This window comes from Nyctereutes procyonoides, unplaced genomic scaffold (assembly GCF_905146905.1).
Source record: "Nyctereutes procyonoides isolate TBG_1078 unplaced genomic scaffold, NYPRO_anot_genome, whole genome shotgun sequence".
In the NCBI taxonomy this organism is placed as follows: domain Eukaryota; kingdom Metazoa; phylum Chordata; class Mammalia; order Carnivora; family Canidae; genus Nyctereutes; species Nyctereutes procyonoides.
Genome location: NW_026575051.1, coordinates 38,945,963 through 38,971,133, shown reverse-complemented (window position 1 = coordinate 38,971,133; position 25,171 = coordinate 38,945,963). Strand labels below are relative to the sequence as shown.

The following is a 25,171-nucleotide window of genomic DNA, read 5'->3' as shown; positions in this document are numbered from 1 at the left end:
GGACTCCAGGATCACGCCCGAAGGCAGGCACTCAACTGCTGAGCCACCCGGGGATCCTCACCCCACCCCCCCCCCCCCAGAGTTTCTGATTGTGTGAGTAAAGGGTGTGCTCTGAGAATCTGTATTTTTAACAAGGTCTCACCTAATGATGATGATGCTGGTCTGGGGATCACACTTTGAGAACCACTGGTTTAAGAAAGCACCTTAAAGTACTAGAGAGTTCTAGCATTTTACAAGAATTCCACTCCACATCCTCCTCTTTTAACCTTTGGCATGTTACTTAACTCTCCTTTCCTCATTTCTTTTTCTACAACCTAGGCAGGGGGTGGGGATGGCTCAGATAAGAGTTGAAGCAGCACGCAAAGTAATGCCAGAATGAAAATCAAAAAGCAGCTAGAAACAACAACAAAACAATAGTCAGATTTAAGAATAAGGGACACTGGAGGAGGAGAAGGGAACAAAAGTGAACTTTGAAGGACAGCTGCCAGGGATGAACTCAGCAGGAGCATGAATAAAGAAGCACCTACTCCTACTCCTCAAAAGAGTCTCAAAACAACATATCATCCCCGGCTTGAGGTCCAGGGCCAGGCCCACCACTTGTGCTCTGTATTTCTTTTGGGTTTCAGGTCCCAAGCCCCTCTGTTCTGTTAGTATCCTCTCCCATTCAATTCTTTCACTTTCCTCTCTCTGCTGATTCCTTCCTACCAAAGTACCAGTGTGCGGACATCTCTTCCATCTTAACAACAAAAACACTTTCTCTCCACCTTGCCTCCTCCTCAACTAACACCCTATCTCTTTCCCTCACAAACAAACTCCACCCCAAGAGAGTTCAGTCTTTGCTACTCAAACTATGGTCCTCAGACCAACAGTATCAACATCACCTGGGAGCTTATCAGTATTGCAGGATCTCAAGCCTACTCCTGTTTACCCTATTTACCTGATTTCCTTCTTGCTTTGATAATGGAATTGATATTACTCCATTAATTTTCCCTGTCTAAACTACAGACCACAGCTATCTGACTGGATTCTACTCCACACTGTATTCTAAAAAAAAAAAAATTAAGATGTTTAGGATTCAAATATCAAATTCAAAATCCTCAATGGTACCTTTAGATTTCTAACAGAATCTAAAAAATCAAATACATACAAACAGCAGGGCATTTAAACATGTAGACAAAACCTGCAAAAAATAAATATAATCCTAAGTACATGGAACAGATTAAACTTTACTACATGTTAAACTATTAAAAAAATTACACTGAGAAAAGATCCTGGAATGCAAAGGAACTTAGAATAGTTTTAGCTTTTGTTCCATAGGTGAGAACCCAAAATTGTCACTCTTCATTTCTTCATTTATTCGATTCTGACTAAACTACAGTATGAATACATGGCTCTCAAAGGTAGGAGCCTTGATACTCATCCCACCTTAGTGCTCCTTCCCTAGTATGCTTTGGTCTTGCCCTCCTGATCCTCCTCCCAGCATTGTAGAGGTTTTGTAGATCCCCGGAAATGACAGATCAGCCAGGCCCCTTTGTTCCAGGTATTAACACTCAGATAAACCATGTCTAAACTTATTCATTCAACAAATAACCCCAAGCACCCTGCCACCCCATGCCAGGCACTGTGCTAATGTAGAAAGAGAGCAGTGATGAGGAAAAGCACACTCCTGCAAGCACAGAGTTTAGGTCCTACAGGGAAGACAGACTGCTTAAACAATTATAATTTGGCTCACAAATGCTGTGAAAAATACAGAATAGTATGATTCCCCCAGCAGGAGAATCTAATCTTGTCTAAGAAGGCAGTCAGCAAAGGCAGAAAGGGTATTAAAACTGTCAGAAAAAAAAGAATAATGCACAACCAGACAAAGGGGGTTGGGAGACTATCTCCTACAGAGAGAAGCAACAGGTGTAAAAGCCTAGAGCTGGAAGAGAACAAGGTAGATTCAAGTAAGTGAAAGACATTTCATGTGCTGCAGTGCAGAATGTGGAGGACATAGTGATGACAGGGTGGGCTCGAGAAGGAGCAAGCATCAAATTGTGGAGAAGTTCGTAGCTTATTTTAAGAGTTTTTTATTAATCCTAAAAGAAATGAGAAGACTTGAGTCTGGGCTGCAACACAGATTTGAAAGTGTCTAGGCTGCAACTGTAAACATGGAGTCTAATTGAGATAAATCAGGAAGGACCAAGGGAGTGGTGGTGGAATGGACAGAAGTTTGAAGAATCCACAGATACATAAGAAGTAGACGTGCCCTAATTAGATTACCTGGACATTCAAGATACCTTCTGGGAAGCCAGCTTAGGAGAAAAAGATGGTTGTATCACACAGTGGGACTCAGAGTGGGGTGCCAGGAAGAGATGTGGCAGGGCTGACAATGTCCATCTGGAACACTGCACACTGTGGGAACTTGCCCTCACCGGAGTCCAACCTCTGAAGCTTGCCTCTTCCAGGCCTAGGACCTAGCTGGTACATGTGTGGCCCTTCCCACTCCCTATCTTACCCACCCTTCCTACCAGAGCCAGCTCATCTTATGATAACTGAGATGTCTACATTTCTAAACAGTTGCCTTGTCACTATCAAAGCCATTTAAGATTCTGAGCTTTTTTAACTACTTAACTTTCGTTTATTTGTATGTTAATGGTCTCTCATATCAAAAGATTAATTCAATTTTATATATAACAAGTAAAGCATGCCTTATATGTAATTATAACTATATTTTTAAATTTATTTTATTATTTTTTTAAGATTTTATTTATTTATTCATGAGAGACACACACAGAAGGGGGGTGGGTGCAGAAGGAGAAGCAGGCTCCGTGCACGGAGCCTGACATGGGACTCGATCCCAGGTCTCCAGGATCAGGCCCTTGGCTGAAGACAGTGCTAAACCACTGAGCCACCCGGGCTGCCTTATAACTATACTTTAAATTTGAAACCTTTCATTAGAATCCATATTAATTTAACAGTATGTTTCCTGATGTTTATGTACATTATGCATGTATGTTTTAAATCAACTGCAATTTTAAGGAAATCCTCATCCTATTTGACAATTTGTTATAAAAGCTTATGTAAAAACTAAGACGGGAAATGCTTATGCATTCATTTCCCATGTTCTTTCAGCACCTGTAGAACAATGAAGGCCCCAACATATAAACGCTGAGCTCCAAAACTATGACTGGAGGTCAGTTATTTGTGATGTCTCCTCAGTATGTGGTTCGGGACAGGGTGGGGTGGGACAGAGGCTGAGTGGGCCTGGACCAGAAAAGTACTAGTTGGGAGACAAAGATGAGCTCCATGCTGGATCTGGCAAGGTGTACACCGGCAACCAGGATAGCCAGCCCCTGCTGACCCCTGTTAACACTGATCTGGCTAAAAGCATTTTCCTGAATCCAGATTCACACAACATGAGAAGTAGGGACTAGGGCAGGCAAATGCTAAGGATTTGATCCTGAGAGTATAAGGCAATAAAAGGGACAACAGGCAAGGAGGTGGATAAACTTAAGCACTGTCAGCTAGAGGGGAGGGAAGCTCCTAAAGCCATGTGGCCAGTTATTTCCCAGGACCTAAAACACAGAAGAGCTAAGTCCAGCTGAAAATAATTGTGCTGCTGTGCACACCACCACCACCCATCCCCAAGCACTCCACAATTAGCCCTGTATTCGATGAACATTTACTAAATAAACATGGAAATCATTAAACTATTTTGGTTTCATTTTCTCTTTCTTTTCACTCTAGCCAGTTGTTTACCCAGTAGTCTATCATTTATGAAGACACTGAATACATAAAATTGTAGGGGAAAAAGCACAGACCTGACACTTCATCTATATACCTCCTTCCTGTGAATGCTAAATTACTATTTAATTGTAACTGTCCAGATTCCCCTGCCTGCCCTACTTTCTCACACACATACACACACTCGTTTTAATCCTAAATCTGCTCACTGAAGTTCTGTACCATTATACCCACTAACAAGGCCCTGCTCCCAACACCATGTCTCATTCAATCCCTAGTCAACATTTAAGAACAGCCAATAACCTCTTCCTGGCCAATCTCGATGCTCTGGGTCTCCCTTGCCTACCTACTCAGACACAGGTGAAACTCTTGCCAATATTATGAGGCTGCCTTTAACAGGAAGCTGTTCTAGATTAAAGAACATAGTTTTTCTCACTCATTTTCTCCCCTATAGTTCAAGAAGACTCTTGGCAAAAAAAAAAGTATAGTGCGGTTCTAAACGATTCATGACCCCTACCCCTTCCCCCACCTCCACAAATTAGGATGTGCTCAGATACAAGGAAGGGAACACATGGATTACAGTGGCTTACACCCTCGTCTTTTTAAAACTTTCCTAATAAAATAATCCCAGCATTGCTCTGATTGCTCAGCAATATCAAGAAGGACCCACATTCTTTTCATCCAGCTATTTCACTATCCTTAGCATGCTGGCATTAATTTGTCAATATTGTCTCACAGTTGCAAACTGACTACCCCAGATCCAGGCATTTTATTTTCAATTGGCAGTGCTGCATGCAGAAAACAAGTAGCTGAGGTTAAAAAAAAATTTAATTGCTCTCTCTTATGAGTACCAATCTCTTTATACAAAGAGGCAAATCTTTATCAAAGGCTCAGAAGATTGCTTTTTACCTTTCATTGGCCCCTGCCCAACCTTAGAACAATATTGGCAAAACAAATCTGAGCCTTTCATGGATTAACCCACTGGGAATAAGCACATCTCTGCCAAAATAAAATTGGAGTGCTTTAGAAAGGAAGTAGGAAGCTAGATATTGAGCAGACAACTAACCGTGCCTGCCATACATCACCCAAAATGATTTTGAGAAATGTGTCACTGGATTGTCTGTGCTTCCTTGATCCTTTCTCCCATTACTAAGGAGCATGTAAGTAAAATTACAATGTGGCATAATTCTAAGAGCACGTTATATTTATCCTTTCTGTGTATAGTCTATTCCTTTAATAAATGCAATAAAGAAGTATATTTCTAAGAAGATGTAGAATAAATCAGAATAAAGAAATAGCTGAGTTCCTGAAATGCTGTATATACACTACATCATAATTTTTTATTTGTTTACTTTGCCATTTCAGCTCTGCTTTATTGAATTCTGGGTGGCTCAGTTACTTCAATGGATAGTTGATGCTGTAAATTAAGTTCTCCACCCCCTCAATCTGTCAAGAAGCATTCCATTCAACATTTACTGAGGGTCTAAACACTTGAGAAAGGTTGCATATGCAAAGCAACTCTGAAAATTCCAGACAAAAATAATCAATCATATAAATATATCTATAATATAGTTTTGATTCTCAGGTATGGAGTTTTCTTAGAGTAAGCCACATCAGTCTTTCAAATTACCTATCTTTGAATAATGACTGTGTTCCTTCTTTATTTCTTTCTCAATCTAATATCTTCCCCCTTGTCAGGTTTTGTTCCTTCCCCTTTAATAGTGACTCTATTTATTTTAATCTATTTATTCCTCATTTTTTAAGTTTAAGTTAACAAACAGATGGAGAGACAAGTAACTTGCAAACATCTGCACAGAAACTCTTTACCTATTGCTCCTGCTACAAGTAAAACTGATTTCAATTGTAGGGTATTTGAAAATTTCTCTCACAGGCACTGTAAGTGCAAGTTTTCAGTGTGAGAACGAGTTCGCACCTAGGCTCTCACTGTCAGGCATGTTCATGTTCCTAACCAATCATCCATACCACTAGAGCAGGGGTATAAACAGACCCTTGACAGTAAACAACAGTTCTGATATCACAGATGTTTATAAGAGTCTGTTTAAAATCACTGGAAAGTATTATGTGTATAGGCATTATATTAATCATATAACTGCACATAAAATAATTAAAAATTACTGATTGCATTTGCATTCACTGAATAAAAAGAGCCCATTACCTAGAAAAACTCCAGAGAGTCCAAAATGTGGTTACGAATTGTGTAACACCATTTTTGTTCACATAATAATGAGATTTTAGTAATATCTGGGTATTAGATTAGCTGATATTTCCCAATAATACCCAAAATTAAAGTTAGTGAGTACCCTATTACCACAGCAATCATCTGTGTACCACACCTGCACACTCCTAATGTGATAATCATATTCCTTCCGTGGCTGCTTTTCCTCTGCCCACCTCTGGGATGTTGGGATCCCCAATGCTCCTACCCCTGGCTCAATTCTCCCCGTGAGTCTCATCTTTAGCTAGAACTTCAACTATGAATTAAATGTCAGTGGATCCTAAGTCTATATATTTACTTACAGCCTACACATCCCTTTTGACTTTAAGGACCATCCCTCTACCTTCTTTCTATGTAATCCCTGTATATTGAGGGAATGGCCTACACTCAGACAAACCTGAACTTTTTATCCTATAAATTTATTTCAGTGTTCACTATCCAGATTCAAAGCATTGCAATAAATTCAGTAAACTGAGAATGGAGACCTCATTATCCCAAATGCCTCTATGTCCCTTAATCATTCTCTGAAACCATTCACAAATATCTGAAGGCCTATTCTAAAAATCATGCATATATGTCTGACCTCCTTTTAGTTCTCACTATCATAGATCAATTTCAATCCATCATTCTTCATATGGGATTTGGTAAGTATGTTTAAAACTGGTCTCCTTGTCTCCAATCACTGCTATGGTCAGAAACATCCTCTCTGCCCCACTTCCATGTGACAAATATTTATTGAGCACCTGCTGTGTGTGAGGCTTTGGGGTGGGCACTGAGTAGAAAGTGCTAAGCAAATCAAAACCCACTCCTCAGTGAACTTAAACTCTAGCTCAGGAGATAAGGTAACAATTATATAAACAAACAAATAATCTACAGGGGATGTTTGGGTAAAGAAAAACTAGTGGAAAGTGCTATGTATATACAATGGTCATTGAGGGGTATCATTTAGAATAAGATCTCTAGGTAGGGAAGAAGCCAGCCACAAAGACATTCAAAGAGAAGAACATAACAAAGGTCTAAGGCTGGAATGAAGCCCATGGTGGCTGGGGCAGAGTAAATAATGCAGAAGTCATATGAGACAAAGTGGGAGAGGTAAATAGAGGTGAAATCATCCACAGCATCACAGGCCATGAGCACAAGCCTGAATCTAATGTGAAACATAACTGGAAACCAGGGAAGGGTTTTCAGCAAAGGAGTCACATGATCTGGTTTACATTCTTGATAAATCACCAGAATTATTCCCCAATCCCAATATGAGAGTCAATCCTCTGCATCAAAAAAGTTATATGATTGCTGATGAATGGAGTGACCACATGTTCCAGCATGCTCAGGTGAGTCCTGTTGTCCTAGTATAATCACTTACAGTTCCCTATTTTCACTTTCACAAAGGTCCTAGGGAGACAATAAAATGTGTACCATCAACTTACTGATAGGAAATAAACTAAAATGGTCCTTAGGTTGACATTCAAGGCCCTTCTGAATCTGGTCCCAATTCACTTCTCTTTGTTCTCCCTCATGGTGTTCTGGCCACTTCTGCAAAGTAATGCTAGCAGTATCCTAAATGGAACATTACTGCTCTGCCTTTGGTCATGTTCCTGCCTCTTGCTGCATGCTCTGTGACCACTAACTAGTAGATAGATCCTTGAGGACCAGACCTGAGAAGTCTTTTCAAAAACCAGGCAGAATGAATGCCTTCTTGCTCTTTGCTTTGTCAATATCTTTATTAAAGCATTTATCTTGCTGGGTTAATTATTTATAGATCTTTCTTCCCTGCTAAATGGTAGGTACTTAATGGCAAGGACAGCACCTCCTCTTATGTGTTTTTTGGGGTCCCATCACCCACTGCATATCTGGTCCATAGCTGGTACTTGATATATGACTGCTAGATGAATTATTTAATATAAACTCAACATAACATACATAGTAAAATAGTAAGGTTCAGTAATGAGATTTTAAATTGTATCCAGTAAGCTTAAACATTATTGCCTTCACATCTAGATATTTTCACTCTTCATCTCAGCATCTAATGTAGCCTCATTCATTGGGTAGTAACAATAAACTTTTAATGAATGACTATAGGTAAAAAAATCTTTATAGGGCAAAAAGAAGAAGTCTAGGTTTAAGAAACTAAACAATTTCTAAATAATTGTGAAGATGAAATAAAAACAGAATTGGTGGGCAGCCCTGGTGGCCCAGCAGTTTAGTGTCTTCAGCCCGGGGTGTGATCCTGGAGACCCGGGATCGAGTCCCACATCAGGCTCCCTGCATGGAGCCTGCCTCTCCCTCTGCCTGTGTCTCTGCCTCTCTCTCTCTGTGTCTGTCATGAATAAATAAATAAATAAATCTTAAAAAAAAAAAAACAGAATTGGTATAACCACTGTGAAAAACAGTATGGAGATTCCTCAAAAAATTAAAAACAGAAATATCATATGATTTAGTAACTCCACTATTGTATATTTACCCAGAGAAAACTAAAATCCAAACAAGAAAAGATATATGCGCCCATATGTTAGTGCAGCTTTACTTAAAATAGTCAAGACATGGGAGTAACCTTAGTGTCCATCAATAGATGAATGGATAAGGTAAATGTTACATGCACATACACACACACACACATACACACACTCTGGACTATTACATGGCCATATAAAAGGATGAGATCATGCCATTTTAGGCAACACGAAAGGACCTAGAGGGTATTACACTAAGCGAAATAAATCAGATTGAGAAAGATAAATACCTTATGACTCCAATCACAAACAGAATCTAAAGAAAAAGAATAAACCAACAAAAAGCAGAATCAGACTCATAAATATAGACAACAAACTGATGGTTCCCAGGGGGAGGAAGTTGTGAGGAGGGGGAGGAGGCTGGGAGACTAGGCAAAATGGGTGCAGGGAAGAGGGAGATACAGTCCTCCAGTTATAGAATGATTAAGCCCTGGGAATAAAAGGCACAGCATAAGGAATACAGTCAATGATATTGTAATAGCAACATAATGGGACAAATGGTCGCCATGCTTTTGGTTAATACAACATAACATATAAATCACTAAACTGTAGGGGGGAGGGGCAAGATGGCGGAAGAGCAGGGTCCCCAAATCACCTGTCCCCACCAAGTTACCTAGATAACCTTCAAACCATCCTGAAAATTTACGAATTCGGCCTGAGATGTAAAGAGAGACCAGCTGGAATGCTACAGTGAGAAAAGTTCGCGCTTCTATCAAGGTAGGAAGACGGGGAAAGAGAAATAAAGAAACAAAAGGCCTCCGAGGGGGAGGGGCCCCGGAGGAGCCGGGCTGAGGCCGGGGCGAGTGTCCCCAGGACAGGAGAGCCCCGTCCCGGAGGAGCAGGAGCTGCACCAACCTTCCCGGGCGGGCGGAAAGGGGCTCGCAGGGAGTTGGAGCAGGACCCAGGAGGGCGGGGATGCCCTCGGGCTCCCGGGGACACTAACAGACACCTGCGCCCCGGGAGAGTGCGCCGAGCTCCCTAAGGGCTGCAGCGCGCACGGCGGGACCGACCGGAGCAGCTCGGAGGGGCTCGGGCGGCGGCTCTGCGGAGGGGGCTGCGGGGCAGGAGCGCGAATCCAACAGCGCAGGCCCCGGAGCACAGGGCGCCGGGACACAGCCCAGGATCCGGCCTCCCCCGGGACAGGCAGAGGCCGGGAGGGCCCGAGACAGCGAGGACGCTCCTGCCCCGAGCTGAGCAGATCAGCGGCCCCGCCCCGGAGCCTCCAGGCCCTGCGGACGGAGAGCCGAGAGCCCCGAGCCCGAGCCCCGTAGTTCCTGCGGAGGCTGAATCCAGGCTTCCAGAGTTGCCGTAGCAACTGCTGCTGTTCCTCCTGGGGCCTGGCGGGGTAAACAACCCCCGCTGAGCCCGGCAGCAGGCAGGGGCAGAGCAGCTCCCCCAAGTGCTAACACCTGAAAATCAGCACAGCAGGCCCCTCCCCCAGAAGACCAGCTGGACGGACCAGTGATACTCCCCCGTGTTCCAATACAACTTCTTTTTGGCCACTCTGCACTGAGCAAAATGACTAGAAGGAAAACCTCACCTCAAAAGAAAGAATCAGAAACAGTCCTCTCTCCCACAGAGTTACAAAATCTGGATTACACTTCAATGTCAGAAAGCCAATTCAGAAGCACCATTATACAGCTACTGGTGGCTCTAGAAAAAAGCATTAAGGCCTCACGAGACTTCATGACTGCAGAATTTAGATCCAATCAGGCAGAAATTAAAAATCAACTGAATGAGATGCAATCCAAACTAGAAGTCCTAACGACGAGGGTTAACGAGGTGGAAGAACGAGTGAGTGACATAGAAGACAAGTTAATGGCAAAGAGGGAAACTGAGGAAAAAAGAGATAAACAATTAAAGAACCACGAAGACAGATTAAGGCAAATAAATGACACTCTAAGGAAGAAAAACCTGCGTTTAATTGGGGTTCCCGAGGGCGCCGAAAGGGCCAGAGGGCCAGAATATGTATTTGAACAAATCCTAGCTGAAAACTTTCCCAATCTGGGAAGGGAAACAGGCATTCAGATCCAGGAAATAGAGAGATCCCCCCCTAAAATCAATAAAAACCGTTCAACACCTCGACATCTAATAGTGAAGCTTGCAAATTCCAAAGATAAAGAGAAGATCCTTAAAGCAGCAAGAGACAAGAAGTCCCTGACTTTCATGGGGAGGAATATTAGGGTAACAGCAGACCTCTCCACAGAGACCTGGCAGGCCAGAAAGGGCTGGCAGGATATATTCAGGGTCCTAAATGAGAAGAACATGCAACCAAGAATACTTTATCCAGCAAGGCTCTCATTCAAAATGGAAGGAGAGATAAAGAGCTTCCAAGACAGGCAGGAACTGAAAGAATATGTGACCTCCAAACCAGCTCTGCAAGAAATTTTAAGGGGGACTCTTAAAACTCCCCTTTAAGAAGAAGGTCAGTGGAACAATCCACAAAAACAAGGACTAAATAGATATCATGATGACACTAAACTCATATCTGTCAATAGTAACTCTGAACGTGAATGGGCTTAATGACCCCATCAAAAGGCGCAGAGTACCATGGACTTTCTTCAGAGACTTAGAACAAATTATTTTAAGATTCGTGTGGAATCAGAAAAGACCCCAAACAGCCAGGGGAATTTTAAAAAAAGAAAACCATATCTGGGGGCATCACAATGCCAGATTTCAGGTTGTACTACAAAGCTGTGTTCATCAAGACAGTGTGGTACTGGCACAAAAACAGACATATAGATCAATGGAACAGAACAGAGAACCCAGAAGTGGACCCTGAACTTTATGCTCAACTAATATACGATAAAGGAGGAAAGACGATCCACTAGAAGAAAGACAGTCTCTTCAATAAATGGTGCTGGGAAAATTGGACATCCACATGCAGAATAATGAAACTGGACCACTCTCTTGCACCATACACAAAGATAAACTCAAAATAGATGAAAGATCTAAATGTGAGACAAGATTCCATCAAAATCCCAGAGAAGAACTCAGGCAACACCCTTTTTGAACTTGGCCACAGTAACCGGAGAAGGACAAACAGTGTATGTTCTCATTCATTTGGGGAATAGGAATAATAGCGAAAGGGAATATAAGGGAAGGGAGAAGAAATGTGTGAGAAATATCAGAAAGGGAGACAGAACATGAAGACTTCTAACTCTGGGAAATGAACTAGGGGTGGTGGAGGGGGAGGAGGGCGGGGGGTGGGGGTGAATGGGTGACGGGCACTGAGGGGGACACTTGATGGGATGAGCACTGGGTGTTATTCTGTATGTTGGTAAATTGAACACCAATAAAAATTAATTTATAAAAAAAAAATAAATCACTAAACTGTATACCTAACACTAATGTAACACGGTGTGTCATCTATACTCAATCTTTTAAAAATTAAATTAAAAAAGTAAACAATAAAAGGGCACCTGAGTGGTCAGTCAGTTGGGCTACCGATTCTTGATTTCAGCCCAGCTGATGATCTCAGGGTCATGAGATCCAGCCCCACACTGGGCTCCACATTCAGGTGAAGTCGGCTTGAGATGTTTTCCCTCTCCCTCTGTCCCTCCCTCAAATGGATAAATAAATCTTAAAAAAAAAAAGTCAACAAAAAACCCAGAATAGGGATCCCTGGGTGGTGCAGAGGTTTGGCGCCTGCCTTTGGCCCAGGGCGCGATCCTGGAGACCCAGGATTGGATCCCACATTGGGCTCCCGGTGCATGGAGCCTGCTTCTCCCTCTGCCTATGTCTCTGCCTCTCTCTCTCTCTCTCTCTGTGTGTGTGACTATCATAAATAAATAAAAATTAAAAAAAATTAAAAACCCAGAATAATATATTGCCAAAGACATTTTCATATACTCACCACTCTTTTGTTTTATTTTTTTTTATATACATATATACTCACCATTCTTAAACACTTCTGCACACATTCTGCTTAGAAGAAGTTTGTGGCGTAATTGCAGAACTTCAGCTTCCAAGACCTGGACTTTTGATCTCCACGTTGACTCCTGCTCAGACACCACCTTCGCAAGGTGCTCTGTGTATTCTCTGCTGCTTGTGTCTGCTGGTGTTGAGCGGATAATTGCCAAGGCCAGAGCCAGCTTTGATGTTCTCAAATACCATGTTTGATCATCCATCCTGGCTTTTGTCCCTATCAGTTAGTAAGAAAAAAAGCTGTAGAAATTTCTTTTAATTTTTGCAGTGCATTTCACTTGCTCAAAATTGATTTTGCAGAGTAACACTAATTAATAAGTTTGTAATACAACTTGACACCAAATAACGGCAAAAAAATTTCTCAGGAACTAGAGAGTATGAAAAAATATGCAAAACAAAAATGCATGCACATGCATATTAAGTGTACTAAATTGAAAAGAGTCAGTTCAGGCAATTTGACAAATTCTTGGGGTGGAAAAAAACACACATTAATTCATTTAGTGTTTTCTAACCAGAGGCACATATCAGAGTCTCTAAGGAAGCTTTTAAAATAAATACATATGTATATATCTGGTCCCATCTCCCCAAAATTCAGATCCAGCAAATCTGGGAAGGGCACTGAGGCTTTTACATTTTGAAGGGAGTCAACTCTGTAATCAGAACCACTAGACTCAATCATTTAAATGTAAACCCTTCTCCTCCAACCCATTTTGCTAAAGTCTTGTAGTCCCTGCTTCTCAGTCCTGCATTCCTTCATGAACCATGACCTATTTGCTACTATTCCTGCCTTTAACCAGGCCCCTCCAATCTATACTAAAGAACAATCTTTAAAATATTTGCATCATTTAAATTGTGGCTGTGCCTTGATTCTGCACCTCCAAAGATTTCCAATTGCCACCACGAGCAGATTTTCCAAACCAGCACTGCATCCCAGTCTTACTCTAGAAATGTATTTGTGAACACATGACAGACCACTGCATTCACTGAATGAATACTATGGCTCATACTGAAGTATAAACCCCATGTGGGCCTCCACAAGGGGGAGCTTTGCACATAAAATGTGCTACATAAAAATTGGTTATGAATAGTACAATGGTCCCAGAAAATTTAGGACCTTTGGTTGCCACATCTATTCTAACAAATTCAAATCTTTACTCCACATTTCAAACTTTATTTTCTTCAATTACTCAAACCTTTCCTTCCACTGTGGTTAAATCATGCTCATACAAGCAGATGCACACTGCGTAATAAGCTCATTCCCATCCACATCTCTGCTCCTGAATTTTCCCCAGTTGTAATACCATGGTTCTCATAGCTGACAAAACCCTGGCTGCGCATTCTTCAAAGAACAGTTCATATACCACCATATTAAATATTTTCAGGTTTATTACCACCTACAGAACTGTGTACCTATCTGATATTCTATAGTTTAGCACTGAAAATACACAACCTAAGAAGAAGCATAATACTGTCTTATTATAATCAGAGATCAACTCAAAAACATGTATGAAATGTTCATCACAAAATAATTTATAATTGAAAACTAGGACCAACAACCAGTTAAGTAAATAATGGTATGACCACTCAAATGAATATTATCTATTAAAATAGGGTTTTTCGGAGATATTTTTTATTAGTATGAGAAAGTACTAATGATATGCTGAGTGGAAAAACAGTGAGGACAAAAAATTATGTGTATAGTAGGATCCCAATTATGTAAAAATTGGGATATACAAAAGTGTAAATAGGATCTATCTCTACTACATTAATTATTGGTGATTTTTTTATTTTCTTACAGATACTTCTCTAAATTTTCCTAATTTTTGGCAATGAAATATATACCAAATTATAATTAGAAAAAAATTCATCAAGAATAGATTTCCAAAGACACCTGGGTGGCTCAGTGGTTGAATGTCTGCCTTTGGGTCAAGTTGTGATGCCCAGGTCCTGGGATCAAGTACCGCAACAAGCCCTCCTTAAAGGAGCCTGCTTCTCCCTCTGCCTATGTCTCTGCCTCTCTCTGTATGTCTCTCATGAATAAATAAAAAAGTCTTCAAAAAAAAAAAAAAGAGAAGAGATTTCCAAAAGCAAAGTATGGCTGCTACACTTTTAGGCTTTCACAGCTGTATAAGATACCCAGGACTAGATGCTGTTAAGATGAACAAACTAATTAAAATTATAGCTGCACTTATTTTGGCTTTCACAGCAACCATGTCACTTGTCTGGTTCATCCCTCATCTGCTTGTCAGTGATGGAGCCAAGACTCTCTGCCTCTCAATACTTTAGGAAAGCACCTATGTGCAGAGGGCACAGAGCACAGATGGCCCTCTTGATAGAGAAGTAAGCCTACCATTAAATGGATCAGCACTAAAAATAACAATAATAACAATAATGAAAATAATAAGTAGTGAATTTAAAGTCGTTTGGTTAGAAAAGGATCTGACTTTCAATTATCAATGGTAGAAATCTAGGCTAAAAACTAAAAAGAAAAAAACCCTATTTATTAGCATAAGAGGACAAAATTCTCTGGATAACAGAAACAGAGCAAACTCCCTGTCATCTTGCAAAGATATTTAATTAATTGATTTAAGCAAGCTGATTAATTAAATGTTCTGATTTTTAAGTCATCACATATGATTTGTTTAGGGTCTTAAAATCATTCTGAATGTCAGTCAACAAAAAAAAGATCAAATTATATATAAAGTCCTTCTGGATTATAACTATCCCAAGGTCCCTTGTCTGAACAATAATTAGAACTGTATCACAAGTGAACAGAAATGATTGCTAATACATATGTTGGTACAGCCTTCGACCACATAAATTACACTCAAAACAGATATAGAACTATAACCTAAACCAAGCAGAAGCAGGCATTTTAAACTGCTTCCTTGTATTTTAGAGTGTGTATGTGTGTGTGTGTGTATATCTGTGTGTTTATAAACACGTGCCATTTTTATCTAAGAATAGCATTCCTATCCTCAAAGTACCATTTGCAAGGTAAAGATAATTCTATTTCCCCTGAAATTTCATGGAAAAAAATAAGAGCTTCCTAAACATATTCTCTACTTAATTGAGGAAAGATCAGTAGTAACTTTCAGATAGTCTTTTTAAAATTCAATTTATGCTCAAATGATTAACATAAATAATTAAAATGAACATTAAATGTTCCCCAAGAAGGTATTTAGTGTCTTTGAATTCTTAACAGTAGAAAACACAAAATTTTAACAGTCTTTTTAGAATACAGCATTAGCTCGAATGAGCTTTCTTTTTCTTTACATTTGGGAACAAGCCAACGTCCCCATTGGGCTACAGAGAAATCTAGTCACATTCCTTATGACCCCTGTATTCTCCTTCAGGCAGTGCATGAAGAAATAGATACTCTACAAACAGTATTTGGGCAATTTTTATCTACCTTATTTTTCTTAACCTCATTTTCCCCTATTGAATTTCAATTTGTATCAACTAACCAATTCTCTAAACTATCAAAACTGTTTTGAATTATAATCCTGAATTCTAAATTCTTTCCTCTCCAAGATCACTGATTAAAATTCCATGAACTTAAAAACTCCAGATCATTCCTATATAAGAAATTTAAATTAGGTAACCATTCAGAAGAGTATTTCTCTAATGTGTATCTGACACCTTCAAAATACTTATCCCCTGTTAGACCACCAATACAAGTTCTAAGATATTAAAAACATGACCAGGGCTAGATACAAAATGCTATGCCCATAGATGATCTTACAGGAATATTTGTAATTACCAAAACAAAACAAAATCTGTCACCAGCTTGAATATCTCACAATAGAGATGCATTAAATTGTAATATACAATTAAATTGAAAAAAAAATTTTTAATATTTAAAACTATGGGAAAATACTTCCCTCATGATGTCATAAAACAATAAATAGAGTAAACTAGGAAATTTGGGGGAATGGAGGATCCATAAACAGAGATTGATATATTGATAGATTTAGAGATACAAAGCAGGGAGGAAAACAAAGGGGGAAAGAAAAGAAAGAGGGAAGGAGGAGGGAAGGAGAAAGACCAGGGTTATTCACCAAAATACAAACAAAACACTGACTATGAGTTGAAGAAGTCTGATTTCATTTTCTTGTTTATGCTTTTCTAGAATTTCAAGTTTTCCATGATAAACATTATATACATGCTATATACAATAGGAAAAACTGTCTTAATACTAATCCTACAGAAATTTTCCCTATTCTATATTTTTCAAATTACAAATTATAGGGAAAATGAAGATGAGTTTTGAATGAAGCCTCAAGTCATTTTATGGTTGTGATGAGAAGTTCCAGCCTGTAGCACTCACGTCCCCAATTCTAGAAGGTCTTCAACTGTAAAACACACCATCAGTTCAACTCCAGGTTGGAAGAAGTGTGGGGTAAGAATGAAATAATTGCACATTCAACATACTCATAAATTTGAAACTGTCAAGAGTGTCTACAGAATTGAGGAAACACAGTTAATGGAATGAGAATTCTTTTTTTTCCCCTAATTTTTATTTATTCATGGGAGACACACAGAGAAAGGCAGACATAGGCAGAGGGAGAACCAGACTTCCTATGGGGAGCCCAATGCAGGACTCGATCCCAGGACTCCAGGATCATGACCTGAACCAAAGGCAGACGCTCAACCACTGAGCCACCCAGGTGGCCCAATGGAATGAGAATTTCGTCCCCTAAATTCTCTAATCTCCATCCTTGATCAGCTTTCCCCAAATTCCACAAAGCCTATGGACTTCAGGCCTTTTCATGTCATCAAATAGATGCATGCTCCTTTATTCAGATAAGTTTGGTGTGTTCCTTCCACTAATGCAAAGGACACAGTGGATTTTGAAGGTGTGGCTGAAAAACTTTAAAAACTGTCCAATATGAGCAACCAGGAAGCTACGAGCCACTGTATTCCCAATGCCATGAATGTGGACTGGCAACTAAATACGTCAACGAGCGCGTGAGTGAGTGAGTGAGTGAGTGAGTGAATGAATATATTGATATAGGTCAGGCAGTCACAGAAGGTTGCTACCCAGGTTCTCATTAGTAAGTTTTTATCAATTACATACTAGGGAGCATGGCACTAGTGGGAGAATGGATTAGGAGGGGAATTTAAATAGTTAACTTGAAGGTTACATCAGTCTCTCTTAACTCTGTGACACATCCTTTCTTGTCTACTTCCAGTGAATCTACTCCCTCTAAACTTACACCTTTCTATGGTATACCCTTAAAATTTCACCAAAATAATTCTTTTTTTTTCTTTTTTTTTTTAATTATAAATTAATTTTTATTGGTGTTCAATTTACCAACATACAGAATAACACCCAGTGCTCATCCCGTCAAGTGTCCCCCTCCGTGCCCGTCACCCATTCACCCCCACCCCCCGCCCTCCTCCCCTTCCACCACCCCTAGTTCATTTCCCAGAGTTAGAAGTCTTTATGTTCTGTGTCCCTTTCTGATATCTCCCACACATTTCTTCTCCCTTCCCTTATATTCCCCTTCACTATTATTCATATTCCCCAAATGAGTGAGAACATACACTGTTTGTCCTTCTCCGATTGACTTACTTCACTCAGCATAATACCCTCCAGTTCCATCCACGTTGAAGCAAATGGTGGGTATTTGTTGTTTCTAATGGCTGAGTAATATTCCATTGTATACATAAACCACATCTTCTTTATCCATTCATCTTTCGATGGGCACCGAGGCTCCTTCCACAGTTTGGCTATTGTGGACATGGCTGCTAGAAACATCGGGGTGCAGGTGCCCCGGCGTTTCATTGCATCTGAATCTTTGGGGTAAATCCCCAGCAGTGCAATTGCTGGGTCGTAGGGCAGGTCTATTTTTAATTCTTTGAGGAACCTCCACACAGTTTTCCAGAGTGGCTGCACCAGTTCACCTTCCCACCAACAGTGTAAGAGGGTTCCCTTTTCTCCACATCCTCTCCAACATTTGTTGTTTCCTGCCTTATTAATTTTTCCCATTCTCACTGGTGTGAGGTGGTATCTCATTGTGGTTTTGATTTGTATTTCCCTGATGGCAAGTGATGCAGAGCATTTTCTCATGTGCATGTTGGCCATGTCTATGTCTTCCTCTGTGAGATTTCTCTTCATGTCTTTTGCCCATTTCATGATTGGATTGTTTGTTTCTTTGGTGTTAAGTTTAATAAGTTCTTTATAGATTTTGGAAACTAGCCCTTTATCTGATATGTTATTTGCAAATATCTTCTCCCATTCTGTAGGTTGTCTTTGAGTTTTGTTGACTGTATCCTTTGCTGTGCAAAAGCTTCTTATCTTGATGAAGTCCCAATAGTTCATTTTTGCTTTTGTTTCTTTTGTTTTCGTGGATGTATCTTGCAAGAAGTTACTGTGGCCAAGTTCAAAAAGGGTGTTGCCTGTGTTCTCCTCTAGGATTTTGATGGAGTCTTGTCTCACATTTAAATCTTTCATCCATTTTGAGTTTATCTTTGTGTATGGTGCAAGAGAGTGGTCTAGTTTCATTCTTCTGCAAGTGGATGACCAATTTTCCCAGCACCATTTATTGAAGAGACTGTCTTTCTTCCAGTGGATCGTCTTTCCTCCTTTGTCGAATATTAGTTGACCATAAAGTTCAGGGTCCATTTCTGGATTCTCTATTCTGTTCCATTGGTCTATGTGTCTGTTTTTGTGCCAGTACCACACTGTCTTGATGACCACAGCTTTGTAGTACAACCTGAAATCTGGCATTGTGATGCCCCCAGCTATGGTTTTCTTTTTTAAAATTCCCCTGGCTATTCGGGGTCTTTTCTGATTCCACACAAATCTTAAAATAATTTGTTCTAAGTCTCTGAAAAAAGTCCATGGTATTTTGATAGGGATTGCATTGAACGTGTAAATTGCCCTGGGTAACATTGACATTTTCACAATATTAATTCTGCCAATCCATGAGCATGGAATATTTTTCCATCTCTTTGTGTCTTCCTCAATTTCTTTCAGAAGTGTTCTATAGTTTTTAGGGTATAGATCCTTTACCTCTTTGGTTAGGTTTATTCCTAGGTATCTTATGCTTTTGGGTGCAATTGTAAATGGGATTGACTCCTTAATTTCTCTTTCTTCAGTCTCATTGTTAGTGTATACGAATGCCATTGATTTCTGGGCATTGATTTTGTATCCTGCCACACTACCAAATTGCTGTATGAGTTCTAGCAATCTTGGGGTGGAGGCTTTTGGGTTTTCTATGTAGAGTATCATGTCATCGGCGAAGAGGGAGAGTTTGACTTCTTCTTTGCCAATTTGAATGCCTTTAATGCCTTTTTGTTGTCTGATTGCTGAGGCTAGGACTTCCAATACTATGTTGAATAGCAGTGGTGAGAGTGGACATCCCTGTCTGGTTCCTGATCTTAGGGGAAAGGCTCCCAGTGCTTCCCCATTGAGAATGATATTTGCTGTGGGCTTTTCGTAGATGGCTTTTAAGATATCGAGGAAAGTTCCCTCTATCCCTACACTCTGAAGAGTTTTGATCAGGAATGGATGCTGTATTTTGTCAAATGCTCTCACCAAAATAATTCTTAAGAAAATTAAAGAAACATAAAATCTAGTTCATATACAGGTTTACAGGAGAGAGTAAGCTATAAGGGAAAAAGCCAGATTTTATCTCATGTGAACCCTACAAGAAATACTTGTCTTGCCCATTAAGCAAGAAACTGAAGAACATTCCCTAAATCATTAAAATGATATGATAAGACAAAATGAGTATAGGATGAAGTCCCTACATGCTATGATGATAGAATATGCATTTATCAAATACCACTCTGGGGTACAGCAGAGTTCTGGCAATGCCTGAACAGTGAGATACTTATAAGACTTTTCGGATAATTAGTTTCAGTAAAGTTTGGACAAGGTCTGACATCTGATTTTTGGATTAGATCCAGCTGAAAAATTCTCTAATTATTGTTACAGTTTCAGCACACACTGTACTGTGAAGTGCTCAGCAGATTAACATCATGTGAAATTTTACATAAAAGAATCAGGAGTTACTCAAGATTTCAAATCTTTCCACTTAATTATTAAGGGGCCTTTAAAATCCTTCCCAGCAAAGAGAATCTTTTCATGACAAGAGGCTAGTAAAGATAAAAGGACACTTGCTTTTTTTTTTTTCATTTCTATCAAAACAGGCTAACTACCTATCATTTTCCTCGTGCTAAAAAGTTAATTAATCATAGATTTTAATTGTTTACAGAATCTCTTAACAACTGTTTTCTTTTTATGTAAATCCCCACCTTCCCTTTTGACTCCTCAGTGCTTCTTTTTTTGTCACAGGAAAGGTTTTCTCTGGATTCTAGCAAGGAATGCTGCAGAATTTCACGTGGAAAGGGTGCATCACATTTTATAAGTCAGCAAAAAAGTACACTGATTAAGAAATGCAAAGTCATGTACATATAGCACAATCCTCAATCATCTTCCTCCACTGTGTAAATCCAGAGAAAGGAAAAGAACCTGGTATCTCCTACTAACACATACTTTAAAATATAATTCAGAAGAATTTTATGTGTTTCCTAGTTACACTGGTATTTCACACACTGACATGGACATAATCCTTATCACAAAAACAAACATCTTGTTCTCACAGGATATTTGAAAACATCTGATGATCTACAGAACTCAAATCCAGAAATTTCACAAATTTGGAATTTTTATGAGGCTTCACCCTGGAAATGGAAAAATTAGGTGTCATAAAATGAGGAAGCCTATAGGATGAAACTGGAAGCCAAAGAAACAACTAGAAGAGGAAACTGAGAGAGGTTCAGCCAATTCAGGGGAGAAGAACAGCTGGCTTCTGGAGACTAGCTGAGCCAGGGCCCCAGGTGCAAGAAGCACAGAAGACCAAGGAGGAGACGTGGTGAGGTGGAGTCCCCTGGAAAAAGTAAATGGCCCTATTCAAAGAAGTCCTATTTTATAAATGACACATTAGGATAGAAGATTTGCTTTCTAACTACTATTACATAATACCTTATTCTATTTCCCTTCTATGTACCCCTAAGACATGAACTCCAGAAAGTAGGAGCAGCCCCACAGAAACATTTTCTTTAAGGCAGAAAAAGTACCCTAAATCTTCTCATCTATTTCTCATTTAAATCTCACCAAGGTGACCACCATGAATTTCAGAGAGCAAATGACAAGGCTTCATGGCTTCTTTTTTTTTTTTATTTATTTACTTATGATAGTCACAGAGAGAGAGAGAGAGAGAGAGAGAGGCAGAGACACAGGCAGAGGGAGAAGCAGGCTCCATGCACCGGGAGCCCAACGTGGGATTCGATCCCGGGTCTCCAGGATCGCACCCTGGGCCAAAGGCAGGCGCCAAACCGCTGCGCTACCCAGGGATCCCCAGGCTTCATGGCTTCTAATACGGCTTCATTTTACAAATAAATCTAATATATTTTTTACATTCCACTTAGATTTACATTTAATAAAACAGAATTATACTTTTTACTAGCCTAAAATAGCTTACTAAAAGAGAAAGACTACTTCACAAATATTGAGCACTTTGATTCTCGACATCTTCTAGCACATGATGTCCTCTGAATTTTTATCCCTTTAATCTCAGCTCCTCACCTTGTCCCAGACAACGAATACACAGAGGCAATATAGTCTTTGTTGTAGGTAAGCCATCACTCAGAACTGGTCCTCAAGCTTTCACTACAACAGTGTGCTCCCACCGGCTTCTGCCCAGACTCCAAACCTAGTACTATGGCATTGTATCCTCCAGAATCAGACAGAGGCACCACAGAATGTGCATCCTGTAGCAATACAATGCTCTTCTCCACAAAGAACCTGTCAATTCGACCGTATGCATGTTACCTACCTCCCGTCCCACTGAGTACCACTACAACAACCCCTAACCAATTAAGGAATATCAGAAGAAGCTGCAGGCCATTCCAGAAAGACCTATAAAAATCCACAGGAAACATTATCCTTAATGATGAAACAGTGTATGCTTTACCTCTAAGACTGTAAACACAGCAGAGAAAGCCACTCTTCTCATTTCTACTAAATACTTTAATAGAGATAACAGTGAAATACAGAAAGAACGAAAAATATAGGGATATTGGAAAGAAAAAAGTAAAATTCTATTATTAACATACAACATGAATGTCTACAGAAAACCCTCAGGAATCCTAAAAGAAATAACTACTAGAATTGCGTGACTTTAGTTAGGTCTCAGGACACAAGATCAATATGCAGAAATCTATTATATGTTTACATAAAATCAACTTAAGTTACAATTTTAAAAATAATAATTAGGATTAAATTTTACAGTAGATGCGAAAGACTTCTACCTTGAAATCTATTAAATACTGTCCAAGAAAACTAAAGCTCTAAGTAAATTATATATATATATGGACTGGAAGATATGATATTACTAAGATCTTAATTCTCCACAAGTTGACCTCTATACACAATCCTAACCAAAATTCCAATCAACTTCCTTGTAGAACTTTATAAATTATTTCTAAATTTTATTGTAGAATAGCTTGAAAAAGAACAAAGCTGAAAAAGTTACAACTGCTTTGTTGTAATACTTAACATACAGGCAAAGGAATCAAGATCAGGTAGCATTAGAATAAAGACAGACAAACAGATCAATGAAATAAAATAAGTTTAGAACTAGATCCATACTTACACAGTCAATTCATTTTCAATAAGGGCACCTTGGCAATTGGTAAAGCTTAAAGTATGGTTAACATATAATGCCAGAACAATTAAATACATGGAAAAAATGACATTGCCATCTGTTCAGATCTTACACACACACACACACACACACACACACGCACACACACACACACAATTAGTTGAATCATAGCCTTAAATGTAAACACTAAAACCAGAAGAAAACAGAGTAAATTAGGGCAGAAAAGACGATTTAGAAAAGTCATAAAAAGCACTAATCAGTATAGAAACATTGACAGACTTCCTCAAAATTAAATCTGCTAGTCATCAAAAAACATCATTAAGAAAACAAAAAGCAAAATCACAAACTAGGAGGGAATATTCACTATTTATACCTGACAAAGAACTTGGATACAACTATATATAGAACTTCAACAGATTATTAAGAAAAGAGGCAATCCAACTAAAAAATGGTCAAAAGACGTAAATATGTCATAAAAGAAACTAAATAGTTTGATAAACAGTTGATAACCATAAAGAAAAGTATTCAACACTATTATTATTCTTATCCAATAAGAAAAACAGAAATCAAAATCATAGTGAGACACCACTTTACATCCACAAGAAGAGCTAAAAGTAAAAAGCGTGTGAAGCAATTGGGACTTTCATTATAGCTGGTAGAAATGCAAAATGGCATAACCATCTCTGGAAAAGGTTTCACCTTCCACTCTAAGGTTTCTTAGAAGGTTGAACATACATCTCCCTATAGCCCATGAATACCCTCTTACCCAAGAGAAATAAGAACATATGTCACAAAGACTTACACAAGAATGTTCATAGCAGCTTTATTCATAATAGGTAAAAACTGGAACTAGCCCATATGTTCATCAATAACAGGATGAATAAACAAATTTGGTATACCCATACGATGAAATACTACTTAGCAATAGAAAGGAATGAACTACTGATACATTTAACACTATAAATAAATCTTAAAGCATTATCCTGAGTAAATAATGATTTACACAAAAGTGTACATACTCGAAGTTTCCATCTAAATGAAGTTCTAGGACGAACTAATCAATGGCAGACAAAATATGAATAATGTTTCATTATGGGAAGATGGGGAAGGGCAAGGGGATTAGCTGGAAAGAAGGCTGACGGGATTTTCCAGGGTTCTGGTAAAGTTTTATATCTTGATATGAGGCTGAGTGTGATACCCAGGTGTGCTAAGTTGTCAGGGCCATCAATGGTACACATAATACTCTCCATTCCATTGTATGTGAATTTTACCTTGATGAAACACGGGATTTCTACAGGGATGGAGTTTAAAAGGACCAGATTTAAACTCTACCATAAAACAACTAAACACAAAATAAAAAATACACCATCAACAGTTTTCAAATATTGGACAGAAAGCAGTGCAGGATAATAATCTTCTACAGAAGGCATACGAACAAGGTGAGTCCCACACTGCACCAGCTGAGAGCCTGAAGGCAGTCTGCACGCCACAATACAAGGAGGTGGAACCCAGGCAGATCCTGACTATCTCAGTGAACTAAGACTGAGATGGGAATTCAGAGGTCAGACATAGAAGAATTGGTCAGGGTGGAGTATTATTATATCATATAGAGTAAGAGTTCTGGAAATCTGAAGAGAGGTTCCCTCAAAATTTTGGCTACTGATTTGTGTATATATGAAAGAAAATAATCCAAAGTGCAGTGGCCCCAATGTTTTTCTACCACCTAATGGTAAATGACAAGAAAAATCCTTTATTTTTTTTTAATAAATTAATTTTTATTGGTGTTCAATTTACCAACATACAGAATAACACCCAGTGCTCATCCCGTCAAGTGTCCCCCTCCGTGGAAAAATCCTTTAAAGGAAGAACATGACAAAAGGCTAAGTAAAAAAACTAACCACTTTGACCACATGTATCTATTGCTACATTTCAGAGACTGGACGGCCAACAAAAAGCAACAGGTAGAAAGATAATTCACACAGAAACGTGGCTCTTCATGAATGCATAAAAAGCAGTCCAAAAAAAAAAAAAAAAACAACAGAATGAGTATTTCCTCCTCTGATTCTATCCTATTTCAGTAGGTCTCACAC

The 25,171-nt window shown here is 39.3% G+C and overlaps 1 protein-coding gene across 3 annotated transcripts in view; it reads right to left on the bottom strand.

Moving 5' to 3' along the window:
- Nucleotides 1–25,171, bottom strand: part of MEI4 (meiotic double-stranded break formation protein 4) — a 212,630-nt gene that overhangs the window by 166,756 nt on the left and 20,703 nt on the right. For all 3 annotated transcript variants that reach the window (XM_055330348.1, XM_055330346.1, XM_055330347.1), the window contains exon 2: nt 12,371–12,616. In XM_055330348.1, the coding sequence (XP_055186323.1) occupies nt 12,371–12,602 (232 nt within the window). In that variant the 5' untranslated portion in view covers nt 12,603–12,616. The remainder of the gene's footprint in view (nt 1–12,370; nt 12,617–25,171) is intronic.